The sequence below is a fragment of the Mycetomoellerius zeteki genome, unplaced genomic scaffold (genome assembly GCF_001594055.1).
Source record: "Mycetomoellerius zeteki isolate Tzet28-1 unplaced genomic scaffold, Tzet1.0 scaffold211, whole genome shotgun sequence".
Lineage (NCBI taxonomy): Eukaryota > Metazoa > Arthropoda > Insecta > Hymenoptera > Formicidae > Mycetomoellerius > Mycetomoellerius zeteki.
Genome location: NW_017257076.1, coordinates 467,782 through 495,393, shown reverse-complemented (window position 1 = coordinate 495,393; position 27,612 = coordinate 467,782). Strand labels below are relative to the sequence as shown.

General features: G+C 38.0%; 1 protein-coding gene across 1 annotated transcript; it reads right to left on the bottom strand.

Annotated features, from left to right (window-relative positions):
• Positions 1 to 738: 738 nt before the first annotated feature.
• On the bottom strand, positions 739 to 26,180 carry dnt (tyrosine-protein kinase Dnt). Its single transcript, XM_018447766.1, has 8 exons — positions 25,638 to 26,180; positions 6,193 to 6,320; positions 2,968 to 3,377; positions 2,715 to 2,900; positions 2,342 to 2,480; positions 1,825 to 2,117; positions 1,262 to 1,421; positions 739 to 1,008 (listed from the first exon to the last, which is right to left on the bottom strand). Exons 1-8 carry the CDS (start codon positions 25,735 to 25,737, stop codon positions 760 to 762), a joined length of 1,665 nt encoding a protein of 554 aa, XP_018303268.1. The 5' UTR covers positions 25,738 to 26,180; the 3' UTR covers positions 739 to 759.
• Between the last annotated feature and the right edge of the window lie 1,432 nt (positions 26,181 to 27,612).

Genomic DNA, 27,612 nt, shown 5'->3' with positions numbered 1-27,612 from the left:
TCGAACGAGCGGCCTAACACGTGGCGCAACAGTGGGAGTTCAGTCTTAACTTTTACAATATGAATAATTCACGCGATTTCTACATGTACTTATTTACTATACAAGACATCTTAACATGTTAGAAATTAGAAATATACATATATTCCTAAATAACTATTAGAAATATATATACATTTGTGTATGATTAAAATTTTAGAATCTCTTTGTATGAAAATCAACATAACAGTAAAATTTTATTATAAATTTGATTTTGACCGACAGTTACTCTTTAAGCGATTTACTTAATTGCACAGTTTTAAAAAAAAGTAATGTGTGTGTATATACATAGGTATATATATTAGAATTGATAAAAATCATGTTTTAAACATGTTTTAAACATGATTTTTTATAATACTGTTTAAAGCATGTATGAAGCATTAAAGCATGTTTAAAAAAACACAATATTTTTTTAAAGAAAAAGAACATTATCTTTTACCAACCCTGATATATATATATATATAGCATATATATATAGTATATATATATATGTGCATATATATTAAATTAGAATCTACTATGTCTATACATGACTGCTATAAATCGCTTAAATTATACGAGAACCTAAGTACTAGAGTGATATATATACATACACGTTTGTATACTAAAGTCTCAGTAGGATTCCTTTGAATAAAGATTTCGATATGTTTAAAAATTCAATGGAGAAATAGCAACCTTAATAGCAAAGTTTAGTCTTATTTTACAGCCAGTGAACACACTCAATTAAACATATCGCGTTAACTGAGTGTGAAAATCTTGTAAACAAATAAGTAATTGACTGAATGTTGGCCTCTCTTCTGCTGACATCGCCCAACAATATGCCATCACTGCGAACAACTCGTCCGGACAGTTTATTGGTTGCGCCAACCTGTATCCCTCTCGAAGATAGGATGCCATTTCAAATGGATCTACTTCTCCATAAGGCTGTTGCGCCAACGTCGTTAGCTCCCACAAAAAAACGCCGAATGCCCACTAAAATTAGAGAAAATAATACGATAAAAATGTCAATATAACATTTATCTCTCATTTGCGTGTCATACATCATTTTAGTATGATCCTTATCGCAATATAAATCGTGAATGTGGAATAAAGATCTCAATTAAAATTTTAATTCATCAAAAAATAACAATATTTTTTAAATGATAATTTAAAGCAAATAAATTAAAAGGTTTAATATTTATTTTTCTATAGTATTTTTTTGTATTAACTCGTATATGTTACTCACCACGTCAGAGGCTGTAGTAAAAGTCTTATTATGTAAACTTTCTATTGCTAGCCATTTGATAGGGCGATTTTCGTTATCGCCGAGGCAGTGATAATCCTGTGGAAACAGATCTCTAGCCAAGGCATTATCCGTGATCTGCACTCTCAAGTCATCGTCCACCCTGAAATATGAAAATCAGTGAACTTGAGACGATGATCGTTGGAGAAAGACCACGCAATTTCATTACCACATCGTTATAAGTTGCCCTAAATGGAAATCAGACAGATACTAGCAATTAAAGCCTTACGGTAACACACTGATTATTAAATCTACGCGCAATTAATTCGGTAACGAGACGTAACGACTGCAGCTTTGTATGGCAATATAAAACCTGCTGTGGAAAACCCAGCCAAGCTACATTGAAAGCGATATATCTAGCAATAAAAACACTGTACGAACACTGAAGGATTTAATTATCAAGAAAGTAATGCAAAATATATTTAGTCGAATAATGTAGAATATTTTTAGTGATTCTTTAATGATAGTCTTGGAAAGACTTATAATTATTTATCATTCTTACTTACACGCAATTTCTGGCAGCCAAGTCTCTATGAACGAGTCTCTTTCTGTGAAGGTATTGTACACCTTTAGCAGCCTGGAGTGCCATTTCGACAACTTCCTGCGTTGTAAGAGCTCTCGGAGGCCCTTCGTTACTGAACTTGCACCTCAATAGAAATCTTTTCATATTTTTGTAACCTGTGTGTGGGTACAGCAGAAAAGGCGCACTTCTGTCCTCAATGGACACACCGAGGACCGGAAGTAATGCTGGATGACTAAGTCCATACAAAACTAAACCTTCTCGTAACAGAAGAGCAACCTTTTCGAAACAAAAAAATTGAACGTCATCTTAGTCACATTTTAAGACAGAGAATTGTGTCTCTTTCAATTAAAAAAAAAAAAATAAGATATCTATTTTTTAAGAAGATAATATGAATAAAATATATAGTTATAACATATTTTATTCTTTATTATTATTTATATTGATTAATTATTCTCAAGAGTATCTCATTAGATACTCTTTATTATTTCAAATTAACCTACTTGCACTTGAGATGCGTGCTCGGCAGCAGTTTTCACCAGTACGTCCTTCGGAGATAAAGCGCCTTCTTCATGATAACTGCCTCTATACACACGCCCGAACGTTCCCTCCAATTCAATGCTAATCAGACGCACCCTGCATCTGTAATACAAAGAAGATTAATATTTCACTCAATTTTATAATTTTTCTATTTTTGCGATATTATTTATAACTCAAAATGTTTATTTTTATGACACTTATTGTGATAAACAAATAATTAATCTATTTCTAAAATTAATACTCATTCAATCAGATTTTTGTAAAAAATACTATTTGATATTCGTGATATTTCTTCTCAATTTAATTTAATTAATTGTCGATTTAAATAATAATCACCTTTGTACGGTGATTTCTTTGATTCTTTCATGAAGTTCTCTGTTAGGTCGATCATCCAGTCTTCTATAACATGATCCTGACGCAGCAGAGATAGGCGGAGGTGTTTCTGGTGACAAAAAAGTTTGCGCAGGTCCCACTCCGGTGCCTCTTTCCATACTACACGCTGAACTGAGTCCTCTGGATTCTCTGTAATTCATAAATTTTTTATACATATTTAATAATTCGGTTCTCTTTAACGGTATGTTTTACTCACTGTAGAGGATCTCGATGTCTTCTAGTCTTCTTATCACGCACATAGTAGATAATAATTAAAACGAAAATAGCCGCCATGAACGCACACGCGCAACCAATTGCCACGTAGAAAATCTGACCGCCGGAAGTGGAGTCAGGAGCAGCGACTAGGACCTCTTCAGGCTCAGTGGGAGTCTCTTTCAAGTTCATACAAATTTTTTTCCGCTTGAACTCCAAGCTGGTCATATTCTTTCTTGATACCGAGACGTTTATTCGGAGACTGAGGTCGACCTCTACATTGTAGGGCCCGCAGTGCAACGATAAAGCCCATGTTTGTAAACCACCGACCGGTATCTCGCCGATGTGGGAAATATTTAAGGAACTACTCAGCGCTGTAGGATTGCTGATATCCACGAACATCGTATACGGCAACTGAAAGCATCAAGAATTCCACTTTTATCTTATTACTGTCCGATTCTCTCTGCAAAAAAATTGTTATAAAAAGACTGTACCAACAAATCAAAGCTTAGGTAATCAATGAATAAATGCAATTGTAATGTAGAAGTGACGAAAGGTTTGAAAAAAGGAGCGCATATAAAAGCGTTCAATAAGTACGAATCTGAACTGTAATTCACAAAAAATACGCAAAACAGACGGAACAATGTTGAAGAGCGTGAGGTTTGGCTGGCTACCGCTCCGTCATAATCTCAAGAACGTTGAACTATAATCTCGAGCGTACCATTCTCGGAAGACAATTTGTGCTCAGCGAGAGCAAAGCGAGTCCAGAGGATTTGCGAGAACAAGAGTGGAAAGAAAACGGGGAGGGTAAGGGGTGGTAAAGCCGGTGGAAGGAAGCGAGGCTAGGCGATGCAGAAGCAGCTCGCAGCTGATTACTGGCTCGCAGTGATGATCGGTTCTCGGCTGGCCACGAGGAGAGTACCTCGTCAACTTGCCGGCTTGTCGCTACTGCTATCTAACGCTCTCCTGCGGTCTTTTACGGCCACGAAGACCGTGGCTGCCGCACTATGTGGCCAGCCAGGTAGTTTCTTTTAAATGGACTAGCGGATTTCCAGTTAAGAATTTAAATGGCCGAGAAATGAGATTTTTTTCGTAATATCCCGATTCTTAATATATTTTAATCCGTAACTTTGTTAAAATATAAAATGTAGACAATAATATACGGACAATAACAGACGGAAGATAAAGGAATAATTATTTCTTTGTTTAACAATAATTGAGAAAATAGGAAAAGAAATATATATAACTATAATTACAGCAATTAAAACATAAATGTACTTGATCACCTGCACTTTCTTTAGCAGCAAATACTATGTAATTATTTATGACAGATGGTACGACAACAACATTGTGATGAGTAGGACATTTAAAAAAAATATCCTTGCGCGCTTAGGCCATTGTACTTTTGCAAAGGACGTCAATTTTCATACAGCTTTGGAAAAATTCCCATATACCGCGTACGACTCACACAATGCAGCTTCTGCAGTCTCTCGTTAATTTTCAAATCCGCCATATGCTTCATTCTCAATACGAACGACGTTGCGTGATGCGCGAGGGAAGGAAAATTGCTACCCGCGCTATACAAATACCCACGCAAACGTCTGATCGAAATTGAATGCGCTGCCTGGCGCGCAAAGCCGCCAGGAGGATTCCCCTGATAATTCGACGTGTACTGCGACGCGTCCGGAAACCGCTTTATCGAGACACAATTCCCGCAGGTTTGATGGACAGGCGCTGGTTTAAGTACCATTCAAGCCACTCGGTTTTACCACGGAGGTGACGGATGTCTTTGCGTCGCTCGTCAGTCTTCCTCATCTCCTTCTTTAGTCCCCCTTCCAGTTGTCTGCTATATGCCGAGACAACTGGAAGAAGTGGATGGACCACTTTGTCCCGCTCCTGGATCCGTCCTTTTTTTCCGCGCATCGTCGACGAGTCAATCGGACACCCCGCCGCATTCTACCCACTTTTCGCCGCCACTTTGTCAATGTACCACGGATGTCGACGAGCAGCGGGCAGAAGTGGTTTGCGTAGTTTCGTCGATGACTCATGAACGAGAAAGAGAGACAGTCTGGTTTCGATTTTATATCCCGCACGAATATGCAGCTGCGCGATTCTCACCATCATAACTATCACACCGCGTCCGCCGCGTCGTTATATTAAGAATAACATAAAATTAATTCGCACGGTAGGATACCCATTATTTATTCAGAATGTATTATTTATTCAAAACAAAAAGTAGAAGTCTATAGGTAGATTCTTAGTATTAACAAATACGATGAAAATAAAAGAGAGAAATATTGATGCAAGACGAAAAGAAAATATAGGCTTTTAGAACACGAAAAGGAATCTGATTAATTATTTCCTGATAAATGAATACATCACATAATTTTTATCGCACTTCGCTACGATTGAACATTGCACATTTTATTTGTTCTTCAACTGAAAATTCTACGCCATTGCGATGCGCTGAGAACTTGAAAAACTGTAAAAAGTACGATATGCCTCGATAATTTCGATAAGTACGCGCTATAAAGACACGAAAGAACCGCGAATAAAGATCGGCTAAAAGTCTCGAATGGCTGGACGGTGTGATCGCTGAACCCTGAAAAACGCTGAGGTTCGTTGGATGAGATCCGTTTCTGAAGTGTCTTACGTGCGGTGACGCGAATTCCTACGTTAACGAGCAATTTCAGCATTTCTCAGCCGCGGGCGACTTTAATCCCGGCGAAGAAGCGCAAAGAGATGCAGGAGGAATGGTAGAAAAGTCAGAGGAACGTAAATAAGAGACACATAGAAGCACTCGCCGAGAATTGTGCACGTAAATATCTTGCGCATGGATAATTCTTGTCCTCGACTACCACGTTATCTGCTTGCTTTAAATTCTATTCCTTCAAATCCTTTTGCACTTGTTCTTGCGTAACGCGCTAACTGAGATCTTAACGAAAGTCAGAAATACCTTCTGCTCTAAATATTTTATAATTAACTCGTTTTAAAGCTAAACTAACTTTATGTGTATGTGTGTGTGTGTGAGAGAGAGTTATACGGTACAATTAATGCAAATTAAAATATCAGACTTACAATATACTGCTCAACAATTGCATAGTTATATCTTCATTTAAACTTTTTGCTATATCTTTATTACTGACGTCTTTTTACGGCACAGTCTGTACAATATTATACGACAGCTTTGAAATATTAATGTCCATATTATTTCATTACATTAACTTACCGGTCTACCAGCGAGATTTTCCCATGTGAAGTGGAGCTTCTGAATTAACGCTGGTACTGGAACGACGAATTTCATAGCGTACTCATTTACAGTCCCTTCCCTGACGTAAAATAATTCTCCATCCAATCCTGAAATACATAAATTTATCTTTCATTTAACAAAAAATCTATATAAAGAAATTGAGCATGCAAACCTTTTTTTATATATAGCGTGACTTATTGCGTTAAAAAGAAAAGAATGTTTATTTGTTTGTAGGTTTTATCTCTCATACATAAAAAATTATCTGATACAGATTATGAGTGGATGACTCATTCGGTTCCACTCATATTACAATTAACATAGCGTGCGGTTGTCCCACAAATCTGCGAGAGTACTGTGTATCGTGTGACTTCAGTATTAAAAATGCCTACTCGTATGTTTCAAGTGTCACGAAAACGTGATAAATAAATTTAAAAATGAAACTATATAAAGTGCTAAAGAAATTATTTCCCTATCAACAGCAGAATTTCAATTAATATTTATAATAAAAAGAGTACGAACGTTTTAAAATAAAATAGAAAGATAAAAATAGAATTTTAAATTTGAATAACAAATTTGTTGTGTCTGTATGACTTTTTGAAAGTGAATCAAAATCGCATTAAATGAAACAAGAAAGATAGGTTTTGTAAACATACATACAATTTTTCTTGGAATATGCTGGCACGCTATCAATAGTTTATTTAGAAATTAATATAATTATATAAAATAATATAATACAATACTTTAACATATTAAGTTATTTGTGAAAGATTTAGATTATTAAACATATTAGGTTATTTGAAAGACAGAAAACTTGTTTGCCTAAATTATCTTTAAACACATAAATAATGAATACTTGCAGGGATACAAAGCGTAGATAGTATACGAACGGAACAACAAATTGCCGCGTGATGCGCATTCGCTTCGCTAAATTTTCGCCCATCTCATCGGACCCACGCTTAACATATTATGCTACCGGACGACTCAACCGAAGAGAAGGTTGGCGTGCGGGAGCTGCAAGGTTACGTGGGCGAAATGGCGAAGGAGTATCGGGGAGTAAAGAAGGAGAATCTGCCGTGGAAGGGACCGGGACATGGGCACACGTCGTGTTTTCCCTCAGCGAGGGTCTATCCTTTGCGGTTGTATCTGATAGCGTGCTTAACGAGGCACGAGTTGGATTTTTAAGTCACCCGAAGACAATGTGCCGCACTGCCCCCACGGTCGTGTCTTTGCCTTCGGTTTACCTGGCTCGTTCGGCATCTCCCTGCTTCGCTCTTTCTGTAGTCCTGCAGCCTTTACCGGTTTTCTGCATCAGATATCGTATACCTACGACCTCGGTACCGGTCGTTTTTGCGACCAGGTTCCTCTCAGGTCCCGGTTGTGGCGATCGTAAAAAATATGAAAAACGACCCTGCGAGTGTCCTTTCAAAAATAGTTATATATTCTTATAGTTCTGAAAAATCCATATGAGTCTGTTGGACTACCTGCCTAAAAACCGATTTCTCTCAAGAATATCAAAAGTGACATAAACAAAATCAACAAGAGGCACCAACGGCAGGTGCGCTTACATAATGCCTTTGAATGGCGAATATTGACCAATATAGTATTAAGCAAACAACCATGAGGTATTCGTTGTTACTTTCTTTCAGAACTTCGCTGCTTTGATGAATATACGATTCAATTCACAATAAAAGTCTAACGGATAATAATTAATTACGCATCGGTACGTTTCTGCTGGATAATCCAATTCGAGCGTATATTCCCCGTAGGGTCTTTCATAATCGTTAATCCGACGCAGTCCACTCCATTCCCGCGCGTTGGAAGGTAAAGTATAATCCTTCCGGCATCAAAGATAACTTCATCTCGTCATCATCTCTTTCCTTCGTTGTTGACGACGCTCCAAGTATGACCTCGTTACCGCGGTTTGCCTCCGCCTCTTATCTAGTCGTCAAGAAGGGTGGCACCAATCTCTTCGGCACTCTTCCCGTGCAATTATACGGGAACTTGTAAGCGGGTGGAAGCAGGTCGTCGGGTATCAAAGATTCTTTGATGCCTGCTATGTCTACCGCGCGAGCGCGAGAGCCAGAAAGTGACGAAAGGGACGTGCGAGCTGGTGAGAAGAATAGGGAGAGGTTCAAAGAGGGAAGAAGCCCTTTCAGTAAAGGCGTCGACCCTTGCAACTGCTGCTAGGCACAATTGTCATAAGGGATTGTACGGAACTATAGGCACCTTTTTTCACACAACTCGCACCTACCATCCTGTCCACCATCCACCAACTACCGATCGTATCTGTTGAATCTAATACGGAATTATTGCCACTTTTACAAGCCATGATGGTAGATAAGAAGCAGAAAGAATTTTTGGACCACTGTTGAATTTGGCCGTTCTCTTCGTGCGCAGATAAAGATCTAAGATTCCTGTGGTGTATTTTATAGGAAGGCGCGACTGAATCTTTGTAACATAATACATAATTTTTTTACTAACAGGTAAAAGGAAATAGCACATCGTTAAAAGAAGAAAGTATTTTGTAAAACGTTTATTGAAATTGAAAATTATTTAGTATTTAATGAAAATAGGATCTCTTTTTTTAAATCGTATTTAAGGAGGTTCTCCAGTTTCTCATAAAACGCATATATTAATATTTACGCTTTAAACAAACTACATACATGTGAAAGTTGTATTCATAACATTCTGTTTTCATTGAGCAACACATTTTTATAGATTATTTATTTTATTTGTTATTAGTTTTATTGTTATAAACAAAAATTTTTTTAAATAATAACAAAAATGTAAATATTTTTTACATAAATATATTAAGTACTAAACATGACTTATGCAAAGTTTCATTGAGATTCACCAATTAGTTTATAACAAATAAATATTTTGTTTATTTACTGAACAATTAATGTCTGCATTCCAATATAACTTTACATAAATATTTTTAAATCATATAGTTATATAAAAAAATTGAGATTTTTATCATTATTTTGTAATACATTTTCATATATTTTTATTGGGGTACAAATTTAAAAAATATTATTTTTTATTGAAATAACTTTTAATTCAGATGGTCAAAAAATTTGAAAAAATTCAGGAATACCTCTATTTTTATAACAAATTTATTCTCAAAATTTGATCAAGTTCCTATATTATGTCAAGTGACTGGAGAACCTCCTTAATAAATAATTAATTTGATAAAATTATAAGCTTAATAAAAGCAAAAACGACTCCAAAATCTTATTTTGAATTAAATAAAATTAAGATAAGTCGCGCATTAGGAGTGTGTAAAGCTGTGTTTATCAGATTACATCTATTTCAATTAGTAAAGACATTTAAGACACTTCCTTGAGCGCACAGTCGTATAAAAAGAACTCGTAAATTATAGATTAACAATAATAAACGATGTATTCACTTGGAAATATTTGAGCACCTAAGATTCATCTTTTAGACTGTACCTCTTATTTGTTGTGTATTACAGATTAAAATAATAAAAGCAAGAAAAAAGTAGGACAGATAAATAAAAAGTTTATTGCAGAACTCATGGAAGTACGATATCATGAATATTTCAAACTATTTAAAGGAAGCTATCGTTATGGTACAGTCTCCAGTTCGCTCAACTACTGTCTGTGGAGACGCAATAATTCTAAAGAAGCAGGTACTTTTTACTTCCCTTGAAAGGACCGAATAGATGTATAACAGAAAAATACTGCCAAATACGAGCGCAGCCGGAGAAATTTCACACGCCACGGTATTCTGCACTGTCAAAATACGGCATTGAGCTACGTTGACGAATAGAGGTCGAATAATAGAGCGGATACTTATAGGGGTGAGAATAAGACGTTTAAGACAGTGAGGTATTATTAGAAGAGGTAACCATGTCTTTGAAGGAATTCGCGAAGAGATCAAAAAGAATCTACAAAAAATAAAATAATAGTTTAATAAGAGTTTGCCTTAATATGTAATAAAATTAAATTAAATTAAATATGAGGGATTACAATTGATCCATTTATCTCTTTAAATATTTGTATATATTAACCACACACATGTAAATCAACATAAATCTATTAAGAATTAAAGAGAACAATACGTAACGATTTTTTAAATAATTTTATGAGATTTCCTAAACTAATTTCCTAAACTAATTTAGAATTTGTTTTTTTTACAACACAAGATATACATATATTAATAAAATTCTATTTAAAAATATTCAAAGAAATATTATATGTTCGTTATTTCTTAAGTAGAATTTTTGATACATAAAATAAAAATGAATGCTGAACAAATAAAACGAGCGAATGCGTGCATAGTGCAAAGGTGCGAAACCAACCGCGAAATTTTGCGGTGTGACGTGTCCTCCGCTGTCAAAGTATGGTATTGAATAAAGTTGACGGGTGCAGCTCCGAGACTGGTCGAATAAAAGACCGAATCTTGAAGTGCCAGGCCCATGTAGAATTGCCTTCAACGGGGTCTGCCACCGGCGGGGACCGAGAGGGAGAGGTTCTGGGTCAGAAACCCAACACCTTCCGAATATGAAATCCGGTATGAGTATAACGAGATCCTCCCGTGGTGAGGTTTTTAAAAGCGGAGACCCGAGGCAGACAGGCGAAATATTGGAAGAGAAAGAAGGAGAATGAAAGAGAGGGAAATGCAGATGGTGGAGCAGGTCGGAGGAACAGGAAATATTGGATTCACGCGACGCCTACTCACAATGCAGTCCGTACGATTTTCAATCGATTCCCGTTTCATGCCGTCGCGTCTCGTACGTCAATAGCGTGAACGATAGGATGCCATGGATAGAATATTGAGATCTCGAATGGATCTATTATCGAATGTAACGAGATTATAAAAGAATTTACTTATAGGCCAGTATTCGTAGTCAGTTCTTATTTTAAAACCATCTTAAAAATAATATTTTAGGATGTTAATATGTGTGCAGCTCTCCGATTGGTTTATGATATCTTAAGGCTATATTTAAAATAGTCTTAAATATAATACTCGACTATGAATAATGCAGGTCATATAATAAGAAAGAAATTTTTATTTCTCTCTTATTAAAGGAAATTTTATTTCTCTCTTATTATAAGAAAGACAACGATCGTGGCGTTAAGAGTTGCATGGCTGCTGTGTGTGCCAAAAATCCAGATTTAAATCCACCCAGAATGCACATCAAATTTTATTTAATCATCACCTCTCAGAAAACAATGGTAAATCATCGAGTATCTTTGCCATGATAATTTCTTCTGCTATGACAGTTCAGATCCGGCATTGAAAACTATCTCATTTATCAGTAGACATATGCAGAAGAGGTCATCACATCTCTGACAAGAGATAACGGACTAAAAAGAAGAAAGGAAAATGAGAAAGGCGAGACTGTCAGAAAGAATTATTATGTCGTTTTTTGAAATGTATCTGTCTTTGTTTTTTTTACTTTGTAATAGATTGAAGTACCATTTCACATTTACAGGAATGTCTATTTTATTTGCGACGTCGATTCTGTTTCGCACAGGGGTGATTCGCAATTGCATCACGCGCATCGTGATGGATAGGGTGATAAATCCCGATATTCCGAATCTGAACACGAAGTCGCTGCAGACGTATATTCAGCGTGCAACGATCTCGCAAAAGCTCGCCGTGATTTACGACAAATTCCACCCCGCGCGTAAAGACCGAAGTTTTCTGAGGAAAGTCCGGTGTTAACGTGCTCCAAAAATGATCCGCGAGCGAGGTTAACGACCAGATCAGCACCAGCTGGCATATACCCGCCGATATCTCGGCTCGCTGCCTCGAGAGATCTAATAACGCGCTCGCCTCTGTATGCGTACACGTACGCCGCATGTGTACACGCAATTTCACGTACACAGGCACGCGCGTACGTGTTGCTGCTGCCGCTACGCGAGATATTTTTCACTTTCGCCATCGCGAGCAAACGACGTGGGCGTCTGTACACAGGGTGACTCAGATGCCACGCCCTTTCTCCTGATTACGGATCCTTTATCCGAGCTTAAAATAAATTTCCTCATTAATATGACGATTTTCAACAGTAAGCATCTTAACATTCGAGTCAATCAAATTTTGATTAAGACCAATTTATTATCTGATTATATAAATTGGTAACATTGATAAAAAAAATTGTATATCTATTTATATCGAGTTTTATATACGTATATCTGCGTGTGATTATTGATGCTTTAATATTAAAATAATCATCTCCGTGTTTATCTTTTTTTTAGAAAATATGTAAATTCTGAGACATCCCGCGTACCTGGCGCACGCATTCATGGCCACATATCGCGACTCCCTCATCCACGTGCAAGCCGAGTGCATATATATAATGCAGGAGGCTGACTGCTTAGCATATATTGAACGGCCTCCCTCCCTCTGTGCCGACAGGGGTCTCCTGAATAACCCATAAGTCCTGGACAAGTCCTGAGCGTCGTTTGTACACTCTCTCCTGCTGCCTTCCCTACCTCCTCGACCAACGTCGAGTCCTCCTCTGTCTTTTAGCCTACTCCCTGCTGTCTCCTCCATCTGCTTTCTCTTACTCCCTGAGCTCTTCTCTTCGGGCCATAGGTTAAATCCAGGAAGGCGTAACTTCGCACGACATCAGTTATAAGTCACTCCGAAATAACATTAAAGAGGAGCAAAGATATATAAGATGCAGACAGAGGAAAATGTAGGGGGAACCATAGCTAGGATGTCGTTTCAATGGACCTCACAACATTGCTTACGATCTCCGGAAGAATTAAGGAAAAGTCGTTCGACAGATGTATTTCTTTACTTTAAAATCTGGTTCGTTGATTGTAATACATTGACGGATTTATAAGGTTGTGTGAAAAAATGGAAGGCTGCATGAATACTTCGTCATCAAACTTGTTTATATTTCTACTTTTATGAGACTATTTTTAGTGATCACGAAAGAAATTTAATCCTCCGCAGACGACATAAATTTTAACTCTCCACCACAATAGGGATCTTCGAGAAACAGAATAAATTTTTTATTGTCTCGAATTATATAAAAATTTAAAAGAATTCTGGTATATTTGTCAAAACTTTAATAATAAGTTTCTATCATTATAAAAATCAGATTTTATTTATGTATTTTTTTTTTGTAGATTTAAATTTATTTATCAAAATATCACGGTGCCTTAAAATAGTCCAGTTGTCGGTGAAAGATTAATATCTCTAGGAAAAACCCTGTTGATAATACTTTTGTAACGGTTTATTTCTTTTACGTGTACATAAAATATGGCAAAAGTACGGAGGTACTGCTAGTATATATTTTAGGCAATATATACACATTCTGTAAACGTTATTCATCATCAAACCGCGAGTCATCCATTATGATCAGGAGTCCATTCTTACTGTGCACTGTGGTTACATTCAGAAGTGGCAAGTATTCCCGAACAAAGCGCGTCGCGGCGTGGAATAAACTCCGCATGGATCCTGCGAACGATGCATCATGCATAACGACCGCGGTTTAGGTTTATTTGTCGAGGGGAGAGAATAGTAGCGAAGCAGAAACCAAGCAAACGTCGCCGGGCCAGGATGCAATTCTGGCACATCGGAACCTAAAATAATATTGTTCGCGAGGCGGGCACCCTCGTGATTGCTCGAGATGCGACTGCATCAGTACACGTCGTTATATCGGACACCAGCCACGATCGTTGATGCGACTAAACAGGGGTTGACAGATGGGTGGGCTGATTGAGATGTCGTCGGTACTACGACATATGGCAGCACTAGCTGGCAATCAGGACTTGGACATGAAGAGGATTACGACAACTGGATTTATCAAGACAGCCGGATCGAGTATGTCTCTCTCTCTCTCTCTCTCTCTCTCTCTCTCCCCCTTTCGTAGCACGTTCGTGTGCAACACGAGATCGAAGAAACTCGTTAAGGCCAAGCCCGCGAGGACGTCGAGTCGAAGGAACGATCCGCGTGATCCTTTTAGATCCGTTTCAAACGGCTTTCTTCGGATTTAATCCTTCGAGTTGTCGGCCGCATCACGTTGCACAATTATTCTGATTCATTTCCTGATTGCATATAGCGAACGTTTTTCTTTAAGACCTTTTTTCTTTCGATACGATTTTATTACCTCACGAATTTAATGTGGATGAATGTGCAGGAGGTATATATTATGTTTATATACAAAAAAAGTTGAGGATTAAAATGTAAATTAATGTCTACAATCAGCGAGTATAATCACTTCTATATTTCTTTACATAATATTGAGAGAGAGAGAGAGAGAGAGAGATATATATAATATATATTAAATATTATTTTTAAATTGTGTAAGTCGAAGATGTTAATTAATATACATATATATAGTTACTTTCTAAAACACGTTCCATTTTTTTTCGTAATTTGCGCCAGAAACGAGCTTTTTTGACAGTTGTAAAAAAACTGACCTAAAGATACACGTGTTTCGCGAACATGTCCCTTCGCGACGTCTCTAGAGGAATCAATCTTCCCGAAGGATTCTCCACTGGCAGCATAGAGCGATTGTCAAGCGCGATTTATCACTGCAGTCTGTAAGGGGACAATTCCTACATGGGTCCTAAAAAGAAAAAAAAACAGGAAAGAGAAAGCGAGAGGGAGAGAGAGAGAGAGAGAGAGAGAGAGAGAGAGAGAGAACATGACGTAAAAAGCGTACGGTCTATCCCTCTCTATAGGATCCAAAAGAAATCCCAGAGTGGACGCCAAATGTGATGGCATCTCTGGACCACAGGCTCCGAAATTTTAAAGTTACCTACCAGCGTGTTTCTCTTCCTGGCGCCGATGGTCCGATAAGACTCGGCGAACACGTTTCAAATTTCGTCTGCTGTCATGAAGATGACATGGAACACGACAGGACACTCGAAATGCAAAACCCTCGTAGTGCACGAACTGCTCGACAAGTTCTATTTTTATTGCGCCGATAAGTCATCTGAAGAATTGCTCGACACAACGCAATTTCGATGAAGGAAAAAAAACGTTAATACCGAAATATACTTCAAGACTCGATAACAGTCTGCGCTAAATTATAATCCTCTTACAGACATGGTTGTTATTAAAGCGAACATCAAGATGCAATATTCGGATAAGAATAAACGTGAACTGTGAGATCGTGCGATGTTTGTACTACGGCATATTTCGAACTAGGCTTGTCACTTCGGATGAGAAATATCATTCCTTTTCCTACAAAATAAACATTTTATGAAATTTTTTTTTTTCACCATCCTGAATGACAGCGGCTATCGCTTAGGGACCCCATTTGTCAAAAACTGTTTGTGGGTACGAGAAAGCAGATTCGCATTCTTACTTGCCGAGTCACCCTCTATAAGGGCCGATGATCCGTGGAATAGACGTTAGAAAAATATTTTCTTCGGACGGGATTGTGAGGTTAGTACCGGACCGAATGCGCAAAAGGACGGATACGTTCGAGAGGACGATGGAGCAAAATGTTAAAATCACGTATATTGAACTTAAGAAGGGCCATATATCTACTGAATCTTTCGAGTGTTTTCCACAGAGGACCATGAGAGACGGCGACTCATCTTCGAGGAGCAGATGCTCGTTAAGATCCTGTCACTCAGGACTCGCTTGGATGAAGGCTGTAGTGGTCTCGCGCGCGAATGAGGATTAAAAGATTCCCCGCGAGGATAACAGTGAGAAATTGATGGATATTGCCGGAGGTACGGAGCAATGAACGAAATATGTATAGACAACCCAGAGATAAAAGAATAAGTTGCAACTGTTAATTAAAAATAAAATCGCGCGAATGCTTTTAAATTTAAACTTTAATAGATATTTCATTTGGGATCTTTGCAGCTTGAGCTAAACAATGAAATTGAATAATTGCATTCTTTTAATTTTTTAATTTAGGATTGTACGAACCGCTGGATTAAATATAAAAAGCTTTAATCGCGGTAATGTATAATACATATATAGTACATTTGTACAATACAGTCGAATATATTCAGCACTGTGGTACAAAAATGCAGCAGTTTTAATTATTTCCAGCATGTTTTTAACTTTGCACAGTGTAACAATGTGAGATCAAAGAATCACGGAGAAAGAGAGAGCATTCTACATTTCGAGAAATATAGGAAATAGGTCGGTATCAACAAAGCTTTGCGATAAATATTCTGCCGAATGTAGACTTTTCGTATTTTTGAAAGAAAATTCTCTCTCGAGAATTATCACTGGAGGGCATTGGCAGAGAACTGGGGTGTGCACTCATTTTACCCCACGTCTTGAAAACCCTCGGAGCAAACGAGGTCTTTGCGAAAGTTTCATTATACGATGATTCGATTGATACTGCTTACAACTTGACACAATTACAAATTGTATCGTACTTCTCTGCACGAGAATCCTTATTTAGGAATTATTCGGCAAGTGGTATTAGAAATAAATATTTATATACAATATGTTTTTATAACGTCAAATCTTATCAATATTACATGTATATTCAACAATATGCAGCAATATCTCTAAAACTTAACTTAAAAGAATATTTTAATAATTTTAATACATTTAATTAGGTCGAGACAAAAAAATACAAATTAAAAATAATCAGTACAGTAAGAAGTAAGATTATACAAAGGCGACTTTAAAACTTTTAATTCATGTTTTTTTTGTGTAGGGGAAAATGCCACCATATATTTCTGGGAATTTACAAAATCCAACTTGTCAAACTGCTCAAATTTTCCGTTGACTTTGCGAGAGAAAAGTAACACGTATTACCAAAGAATCGAGACTTGGCAAATTGTGTCTACCATGTCTAGGTTGTTTTTTCTTTCCTAGGATTTTCTTCTTTCGACCCAAAACAAATAAAACGCGAGAGACTGCCCAGCGTTACTCCATCTTTCTCTCACTCCTGCTTTCTTTTTTTCTCCTCGGAAGAAAATCCACGGGGGTTCCGTTTTTTCTCCCTACAACGGCATCTCATGTAAATGTCCCACTCATACAGCGACAGACGCGACCCTGGAAGATGCCGAACGAGCGAACGAGCTCGCGCGCGCGCACACACAAGTGAAAACTTAAGGCGCAGATCTTAACGAGGAGCCGAAGATTGATGCGGACACGGGCGCAGCATCCGCCCGGACCCGGTCCATCCTGAAATCGTACACGCGCGTTTCCTGTCTGCCCCTCTCTCGTACCTCATCACTCTCTGTCATTCGCGCGCATAGATAGATAGATGCATCGCCGGCGCGTCGTCGTTGTACGTCCCCCTTTTCGCTCTTCGTGAGGCGCATTGATCATTATAAATCTGTAGTCTTGCGTTCTCGCTCCCACGCATTTCTCAACGCCGAAACGAGTCTCATCGACCATCGCGATATTTATCGCTACCGGTCACCGGCGGCCTCTTGTCGTGGCTCCATCGGCTCGTTCTCGATTAATGCACATCGTTATCACGAGGCACGCATCGACAACGAGTACAGCCACACCAATCCCTACGCCATTGTACGAGCATAAACGTTTTCACGGGGCCCTGGTCGGGGCCTTTGAAGCGGCCCTACTCCACGGGTAACATCAAGATGGGCCTGTCAGGTCCTAACTAGCTAAGGTCGAGCCCAAGCCGGACTCACACGAACGAAGAGACGCCTCGGGCCGAGTGTACGCTGTTTTCGTGTTTTGACACGGCCTTCTGACGGGTGACGCTCGTTCAAATCGGTATATTTAATGTATTTGTCGCGCTATTGATTTCATAGGCAAATATAGTATTGCTTTATGTGTTGCGAATAAGTCAGAGGTAGTAGAATACTTGATTAAATAATTGCACAAATATGATGTTCTAAAGATAGATTCAATCTTTTTATTGCAGCGTCATTTCACTATTGTATATAAATTAAAAACAATTTAGTAGTTGAATAAATATATAATGTCAATAAATAATTTAATTAAGATAATATTTCTAGCACACAATGTACAAAATACTTTGTTAAAAAATAATTTTTTAACAAAGTATAATATAATGTGTTGAGAGTTATTAAAAATAAATTGAGCTCGTAAGAACGATATGATCTTATTAATTGAGAAAAATACAAATATTAAAGTTGGAAAATAATTGTTTACATTAATTCTTCTTTCTACATTAGCTCTTGCTATATGTATATAGTAATTGCATCCGAGCAATGATATATAACAGAAAGACGAGAACGGTAATATCGAATTGAATTTACATTCGGTATTATTAAACAGGAAATCCGAATGGAAGGAGTAAAATTACGTCGCAACAAAATAATACGATCGATGTATTAAAAGGATGGCACAAAAAAGGCGAAGAGCCCGAGTAAAATAATGGATATTTGAAACGGAATAAGTGGAAACGAAAGTATCCTTCCCAACGCTTGCGACGACGACGAACAAGGCGAGTAACACGATCGCGAGAATCGATCGGCGATTAAACGTAATTTACTTCGCGCCTTGAGCAGCGTGAAATCGGAGAAGGAAGAATGTAACTTGGTACCGGTAAAATTCCGACTTATCTTATCCAAGTTAACGCTATACGATCCCACGGAGTGGTAGCGGACGTGTACGGGGCCTCACCGCTTCCAGATAAGTCCCAAATTTTAAGACCGTGTCTTTGCCACCTGCTTACCATTTGCGGCGCAATTTATCGTCCGCCATTATGGCCAGGAATTTATACAACGGACAGCCACTTCTCATATTCAATACCGCCGAGGTTATTCTTCCTCCTCGATTATGCGCAGGTAACCGTTTGGAACGTGCACGATCGAGATCGATTTCTCGACCGCGGTCGATCATGAGGAACGGGCGGAAGAAACAGGAAACTCTATAGGGAATACGGAAACTGGAAACCGCCTTATTCCACGGGGTTTGGAAAGCTCGAGGCCCATATGGACTGCGAGGCAAGAGCCGTTTTGAAATCGGTATCGGCGGGTTCATCTGAGGACTGGCCTTCTACCTTGGTACTTGGGACTAAACGAGAAAGCGATAAAAAGGAGAAGGTATGAAAAAAGGCAACGGAGAAGGGACCAAGGAAGGAAAGAAAGAGAGAGAGCGAGGGGAGGGGAAGAGAGAGAGAGAGAGAGAGAAAGAGAAACGCGACCCTTGCGAGAACAAAACGAAAAGGAGTGACTGTCGATTATTCGGTGTCTAAACAAACTAGAGCCGGTCCTGCAAGCACGGCGCGGCGCCCCACGCCACCGTTGCTTAACAAGGACCTCGTTATAATATTTTATTACGCCTCTCGTATATTATAATGCCACGCTGCGCCGCGCAAGGTTTCCTGCGGGCGAGAGGTCGAGGTAGCTTTCGCGTAGTCATGTAGTCGTAGAAATTTACTGCTGTGTTTCGTAGAAGGAATTGGGTACCCATACAACACATTGACTTCGACGAAGCCCATCGTGATCAACGAAGCCATGATTGAAAACGCCTGTAGAATGACTTATCACGTTGTCAGTCGGATCTGCATATATTGACGAGAGTGTATTTCGCTTTCGAGTCGTTTCAGTCGACTCGATCGAATAGGTATGCATGTTTCAGACATTGCATTTGATCGCCACGCGTGAACCTCAAAGAATGCAACTCCACCCGGCTAGAACGTCTATTAATATCTATTTACATTAAATCGGTACGTCGCGCCGACGTTTCTTTGCTGATTCTATTAGCGTCGACATTACACAGCATTCTATTTGCACACTTTCGATACGTATCTGTCATTTACGAATTCGTTAAATATAGAGATACGATAGAAATATTTAGGATGTTATCTCACGTAGTCTCTTAATTTTTATTGTCTTGACAAATTACATAAAAATTCTTTTTATTTAAATACATTATAGTTCACGCAATGCGCAACTTTCTCTTTTGGACATACTCAATTACGAATAATCTAAGAAACGAATTTGCATGTAATGCAATCAAGGATTACGTCAAAGAATTTAAATGCATTACGATAATTTTCCCGCCGTTGGTAACAGCGAATGTTCAGGAAAAGTGCGTGCATAACAATAAATCTGTTATGAAACGTTTCATTACGCGAAATGTTTCATAACAGATTTATTGTATATTTCTCTCGGTATTATACAGGGTGTTTCCAAATTAAATGGCAAAACTTCGGGAGCGTGTAGAGGAGTAAAAAACTAAGAAAAAAAGTCCTATAGACATATGCTCGTTTTTGCTCCGTTTCAGAGAAATCGAAAAAAAATGTTTACATTTCTTGCCATATCTAGCACCGACATATTTGATTACATTTTCCACTTTCTGTTATGAATTTGTCAGTCGCTCTTTGAAAGCCTTTAACAGTAGATGAATTTTGTCTTTTGCAATATGCCGCGTACGTATTCTAATAGTGAATATGCTGATATGGTTTTTGTATACGGTTTCTGCAACGGTAATGCTTTAAAGGCGGTGCGAGAATATGCACGACGATTTCCAAACAGAAGAGTGCCAAACCGAAGAGTGTTTATGTTGACATTTAATAGATTGCGAGAGACTGGAACATTTTCAATTCGACAAGAAAACAACCGATTTCAAGCAGCGTTACGAAGAGATTTGCAGGCAGGGAATCGTATTTTACAACATTTTGACAATCATCCTGAGACCAGCGTTCGGAATGCGTCGGCTGTATTGGGAGTGTCACCACAAACAATTTGGCGAACTGTAAAAGGAGATAATCGCTATCCCTACCACATTCAAAAAGTGCAAAATTTATTACCTCAAGATCATTGGAACAGATTGAACTTTTGTAACTGGTACCTTCAGACATGCCACAATGATATTTTATTTCCATCTAAAATAATGTGGTCAGATGAGGCAACATTTACCAGAGGTGGAATAATTAATCAAAGGAATTATGGGCTCATCAAAATCCCAGGTCTGTTAGAGAATACAAATTTCAGCAAGAGTTTTCTGTTAATGTCTGGCTTGGAATTTGGAACGACGTTTTAGTGGGACCGTTTTTTTTACCTGCAAGATTAAATGGGGACCGTTTTCTAAATTTCTTGGAGAATGAATTTTCTGACTATTTAGAAAACATCCCATTACAACAACGTACTGAAATGTGGTTTCAATTAGATGGATGCCCTGCTCATTACAGCAGAGTCGCTAGAACCTGGTTAGATAGAAAATTCCCACAACGATGGATTGGACGTGGAGGAGCAGTACATTGGGCAACTCGTTCGCCCGACTTAACGCCATTAGATTTCTATGCATGGGGTACTCTGAAGCAAGAAGTTTATTCTTCGCCTATTCAATCAGAGCAACATTTGAGAAATCGTATCGTAGCTGCAGCGAACAGAATATCGCAAGAACAGTGCCTGGCTGCTACAAGAGCCGTGTTTGACAGATGCAATGCTTGTATTGCTGCAAGAGGTGCACATTTCGAACAAAATCTTCATTAAAAAGTTTATAAATAAAATAATTAAAATAATAAATTAAATATATTTTTTTCTTTTTTCGTGATTTCCTGCGAAACAAAGCAAAAAGGAGCATATGTCTATAGGACTTTTTTTCTTAGTTTTTTACTCCTCTACACGCTCCCGAAGTTTTGCCATTTAATTTGGAAACACCCTGTATATATAAAATTTATATGACAATTTTTTAAATTAATTTTACAGACTATTAAACAATCGAAATAATTGAGAATTGAATTGAATTTCTTTGTTATTTCCATTTGAAATATAATTTGCGAGAGAGAGTCCTTTAATATTTAAATGGAAGTATTTGTTTTAAGGAAGTTTACGATGATTTAAATTATTTATTAAATTATTTAACTGTACTATAACGTACATAGCAGTATTGTATAATTGGACTATATGGCGATACCTTGATAATTCTATCATTTAATTCTGCAGAGTTTATTACATTATGGTTTGCCGAACGTTTGTGCTGCAATGAGGTCAATGAGATTGTTATGACAGATACTAATATGCATGCACGGCTACAATGAACGGTGTGGCCAGTTGCAACCATGCAATTTTGTGCGCAGCCATAAATCTTTATCTTTAATTACAACGCATCATTTGCGTGATTTAAAACGTTCAACGATCGCGCCTCTCTCGCGTTGTAATAAATTATTGAAGTGGAAACAATATAACTCATCGCATAATCACTCGTTTTGCATTATTGCTATCACAGCGTTCTTTTTCTGTCTGGCAATATTATGATTATATAACTCTACTCAACATGTTTTTTCCGAATTAGCATTTTAAAGATATTATTATTAGCCTAACGAAATTTTTATATACATTTTTTGTAATGGAAAGAGGATGTTTCTTTTTGAAAAATTTTTTATTGCATATAAATTCTTATATTATTCATTAAATGTTTCCTTTCGACCGAAATACGACGCGTGTATTACAACTCAAACCGTCACGTTTACTCAGCTTGCACACGTCGAGGTTCAAATTGTGTTTCCGCATGTAGTCGACACGTCGATGATTCTGACGCGTGCGAAACGTGCTTGAGACGCTGATCGAGAGGCGAAACGTGCAATCCCACGCGCGAACGCACTTCTCCTCGAGGGCAGTCCCGAACGGGTTCAGGTGTCGCAGGGTCCGCGCTTCATTCCGTACCCCTGTCGTACCCCACGATAAGAGGCAACGAAGCGAATGCTTTTCGCGGTCCAACGGCCCGAAAACGAATTACCCTCCGTCGTGGAAGTTATCGAGGAAATATTGGAAAGCCCGCGTCGCCGCGTCTCTAGTGGCCCCTGTTCGTTTCCGACGCGACGATTTGAGTTCGTCGGGCTGAGCGACGATTTCTGACTAACATGGTCTACGAATGAAATCCAACGAAAGCGTGCGGTGGCGATAAAGAGGATTAGAGGAAATGGCTTTATCGCGCTCAATGGGTGGCAATGTAAGATTACTACATATGAAGAACGGAATACATTTATTCTTTGTGTAAGCGTACCATTTTAAAGCGCATTATATAAAATCTGTTATGTACAACTTGAACGCGCACCATAATTCCTCACTGATTTTTGTTTCGACTAAAATATGTTTCGGCGTTAATAATATATCCGTGGATTTTTCGTGTAATTTTACTCCAGATACAATACATTTTTCCGCAGAATAATATTTAGAAATGCAACATGTGTACAGTTTTAACATTGTTTTTTAACTCAAATAATTATTTTGCCGCAGAGTACAAAATAATATTCAGAATTACGATGAATTGAAAAGTAATAACCAAGTTTGCTGAAATCAATGCCTTGTGTATATTCACGATAGGATTTTTAAAAATAAGAATTGAGCGAAAAATTAGTGTTGCTAAATGAAACCAATTTCTCGTGAAAGCGAGATGGTAACGGAAAAGCAGAATGACGACAAGTGAAAGGTTGTGTTCCGTCTTTCAGTCGGTGTTAAATGACTTGTGGCTATGAATAGCTTCGAATTCTCTTGCAACAATTCAGGATGTCTGATACATCGAGTCCGTAATATCGTGGCGAACATTTCAACGCTCTACCATACCGCTATTGATATTCGTTGATTATGCATTGCGATGCGCAGTATGCTTCAATTACGATGCGTGGTTAATGAAACAATTGCGTGTACGTTGATGACAATTATTCATGAGTAATTTAGAGCTTGGTGCGGTATAAGCTACTGACGGGCAATTATTTAATGTCCGATACTTAATTACAGTGTGCTCCAAGTATTTATTGTTTTATCTGAAATAGATTTTCGACGATTTTATATCTCGACGTAACAGATGCGCAGAGATTTAAAAAACGCGGATCCCCCTGTATCCAGTTACCTCATCGCAACAACCTTGTTTGCCGCAACACTGCTCGTTCGAATTAAATCACTATCGATAATACGCCGTTAACAGCCCTATCTGATAATTGCGCGTGCTAGCTTGAGAATAACCACAAAGTGGAAAACGATCGCTTTAAAAGGGAATTTCGATACGAGATATGCGTGACGGCCAATTTTCCTGTTCTCAAGTCGTCCCTAACCGGATTTATACTTGAAATTATACCGGTTTTGTACCCGAAGTTATTACCGTGCAGCACAGAAATGAGGGACGAATGAAGTCCGAGATTTTGCTCTCGTTGAAGGAATACGATTAACACGTAACCTCGGAAGAAATTGATGCTATTATATACTTCAACTAAAATGTATTTCTGAATTCATTGGGATATAGACAGTGTAACTTGTTGAATATATCTTTTGCGAATGTATTATGGGTATGTTTATTTAAAGCTTTATTTTTTACGCTGCATTATCTCTACGACAGAATCGTGTCACAGACCATAAAATTAGATGCCTTATATGACGTACAATTTATTAACATTTATGCGGTGTTTTTCTTACTTCTCTATAAAATATGTGGAACATATTTTTATTCGCTGTATTATAAAAATTATTATAAAAGATATAACGCACAAAGGGGAGACATGCTAAAACACATAAACGATGTTCAAAACGGCGCAAAGCGAAAAATAATACAGATTCAACACTGAAAAATAAACTATGTCTAAAGTATAAACATTTTGTTTTATGTTTATTCATATGTTTGTATGACAAATTTAAAAGTCAGAGTTCTTTGTTTGGCTAAGAGATTACCTTTATATTTTCATTAGAAAGTTACGGTATTTTTAAAAATATAGTTTTTATAAATCGATTGCTTTCCATTTTTAAAACCTTGAAGAATGGTTAATCTTTATAGAAAGACCACTTTTTACCCGCTTAAGAAATAATAATACTCAATATGATATTTTTTGTACATGATTGCGCAATTTATTACGCGTATACACAATCCTGCTTTAAAATTAATATATGACTCTTTGTAAATTGTGTGCGACAAAACTTTTGAACATTATTAGATATCAATTCTTATATCACTTTGGAGTATATTGAATTGCGCAGACAGTGGCAAGATTTTCTTTTTATGTTCTTTCACTAGATACTATTATCTTCCACGAGATAAGTTTAAAGTTATGTCAAAGAAAACTACAATAAACACATATATATCGCAAAGAAATTTTCCTCATTGTCGCTCACAATAATGCTCGAACTTATCTCGCTTATTCTCTAAACTTTTATAAATTAAATCTAAATATTAAAAATGTGCTTGTGAATCTCAATTGGTTTATATTATTCACTAGACGAATGCAATTTTTTTCAAAATTATCTTGTAAGTTTGTCGAATTGATTGTGTCTTTAACGTATACACAATAGAATTAAATCAACAAAGTCAATGTCGTCGTAGAAAAATTTATTTATTTCATATTTCAATTTACATATTTTTTTCTCTCTCAATTAATCAATTCGATTAATCTGTACAAAAACGTAAATAGCAACAAAAGAAAAAGCAAGTATAACGATTACTTCTTTATCGGAGAATTACACGGATCTTCGTTAATGTAGCAGGACAATAACCAGCGAAACGGCTGAACGAATACCGGCCTCCTACTCTCTCGCCTCTTCATTGCCCTACGAGTCTTACAAAGATCAACAAAAACGTCTTACCCAGTAGCCTGTGAACCTCCGCGAAGCTGAGGAAGAGATTGAAGTAACTCTCGGCTGGCCGCGCGATGACGAACAGCAATATCACGAGTCTCCAGAGCATCGTGGCCGCCACGTGACGTTTGTACTCGTGTATATATTTACAGCCGCACGCGAGAACACCCGCACAACACTCGTTACGAATTGTCCCACGCGCCGTTCATATTTCGCGCGATGCAAATCCGCGACGCGGGGGTAGCCACCCCGGCACACCACTCCGCGTGTGCACGTGACGGCTTTTTCCTCGGCCGCGTGCAATTCCGCGCGAAAACGCGCCGGTCCCGATTCCCGTTTGACAGCTCGTACACGGCACGCGCGTTATATTCGACGCAGGGGCACTCCCACACGCGAGAAATGCGCGATCCAGGCTGCTTCGATGTCCTAATGCTCTTCGATACGTGTCGAGAGACGCGCGTACAACGAAATCGACAGGAACGATGCAGCAACACGGAATGGTGCGAGCGGAGCGGAACGCTCATCGAGAGCGCGCGGCGTGCCTGCCTCGTGAAAGCCACAACCAGTTGTGTGCTACCATCGCCATGGGTCGTCTGGGGTCGGAGCAGGCCTGTCTACCGAGAGCAACCGAGTTTGCCCGAGACTTGCCGAGGTCCACCTACGAGGGAACCCAACGATGGTCGTGGTCGTCGGTCCACGACCAGGAGATCGAACGGCCGCGCTCGAACGAGACCGGAATTGAATTTAAAATTCACTGACGGCGATATCGCGCGAGCGCAGAGTCGCCAAATAATGTATTAACGCAACACTTTCATTGTTTGCGACTCTCAATTTACGATAATCGGAACGACAGGCTAGTGAAAAAATTTAATACCTAACATCGTTTCGCTTTTTTACACACTGCAAAAGAATTCCTAAAACAATTTGGATCGTGCGTGTTATTTGCTGACTGCAGCTGCAGTTTTACAGATTTATTTAATTGTCAGCATTTAATCATTAACTTCTGTCATTTATCGATAATCACATTTGGATCTACGTGAAAAGTATGAAAATATGCTCTAAGCTTTGATGAAGTATTGATCAACATCTATGCTTTTTATATCTATTCAGAGATATTTCGAACGATCCTACACTACGATAATATAAATCCTAACAAAACGATGCCTACATGCATGTGAAGACAGTCTGAATAAAATCGACAATTTTTTAAATATCATATATTTGAGTCCTTATTTGAGGAAACATGTCACAATATCAATGAAAAATATGGCCAATCGATGTTCTTTTCGTCAACTGATAGTTACGTCTTTATGGCCATTTTGTTCGTAATATTAGTGTTGTTAACCGTAGAAAATCGAAAGCATAACAGCAAGCAATAAATTTCAAGACCTTTATTCACGGTACTTTGGTAACAGGCTCCGTCACGTGTTACCTGAAGTTGAAAGTCGCACCTCATTCTGCCAGGTAGGCCACTTCGTTTTCTTCTTTTCGCTTGCGAGAGGCGTATAATACCTTGCTATCCAATTAATCGGTGCCAATCGGTAAAGAAAACAAAGTGAAAATCTTTTATTTTCTTTTTTTATTCTTTCAACATGATACTTTATACGGATTCAATCTTCAAATATAAACCGATTCGTACTAATGCGTCTTATGTGTTTTGCGTAAATATTATATTGATAGAGGAGAAGGTGATATTGTGATACTCCAATTACATTTTACACAATAACTTTGTTAATAATCAATATTTAAGTTTAAAATTTGATAATTATATTCGTTAAAATGCTATTGAATCGATTCTGGACTCAAAGGTACGAAATATTTATTACTTAGGATACTATTAATAAAAATGTGGCGACATTGCATAATGACTCAAAGAAAAAAATGAGTGGTAATGTGGCCTTTTTATAAAAAAAAGCCTTAAAATGTTAGTTTTGTTTAGAAAACAGTATTTGGTTACAAAATTAACAAAAAAGTAAAACGTTTT

Coding starts and splice junctions, on each gene's coding strand:
- dnt (XM_018447766.1), bottom strand. CDS start 25,737: ATGCTCTGGAGACTCGTGATATTGCTGTTCGTCATCGCGCGGCCAGCC. Junction 2,901..2,967: donor AGACATCGAGATCCTCTACA/GTGAGTAAAACA, acceptor TATGAATTACAG/AGAATCCAGAGGACTCAGTT. Junction 2,118..2,341: donor AGCACGCATCTCAAGTGCAA/GTAGGTTAATTT, acceptor TGTTTCGAAAAG/GTTGCTCTTCTGTTACGAGA.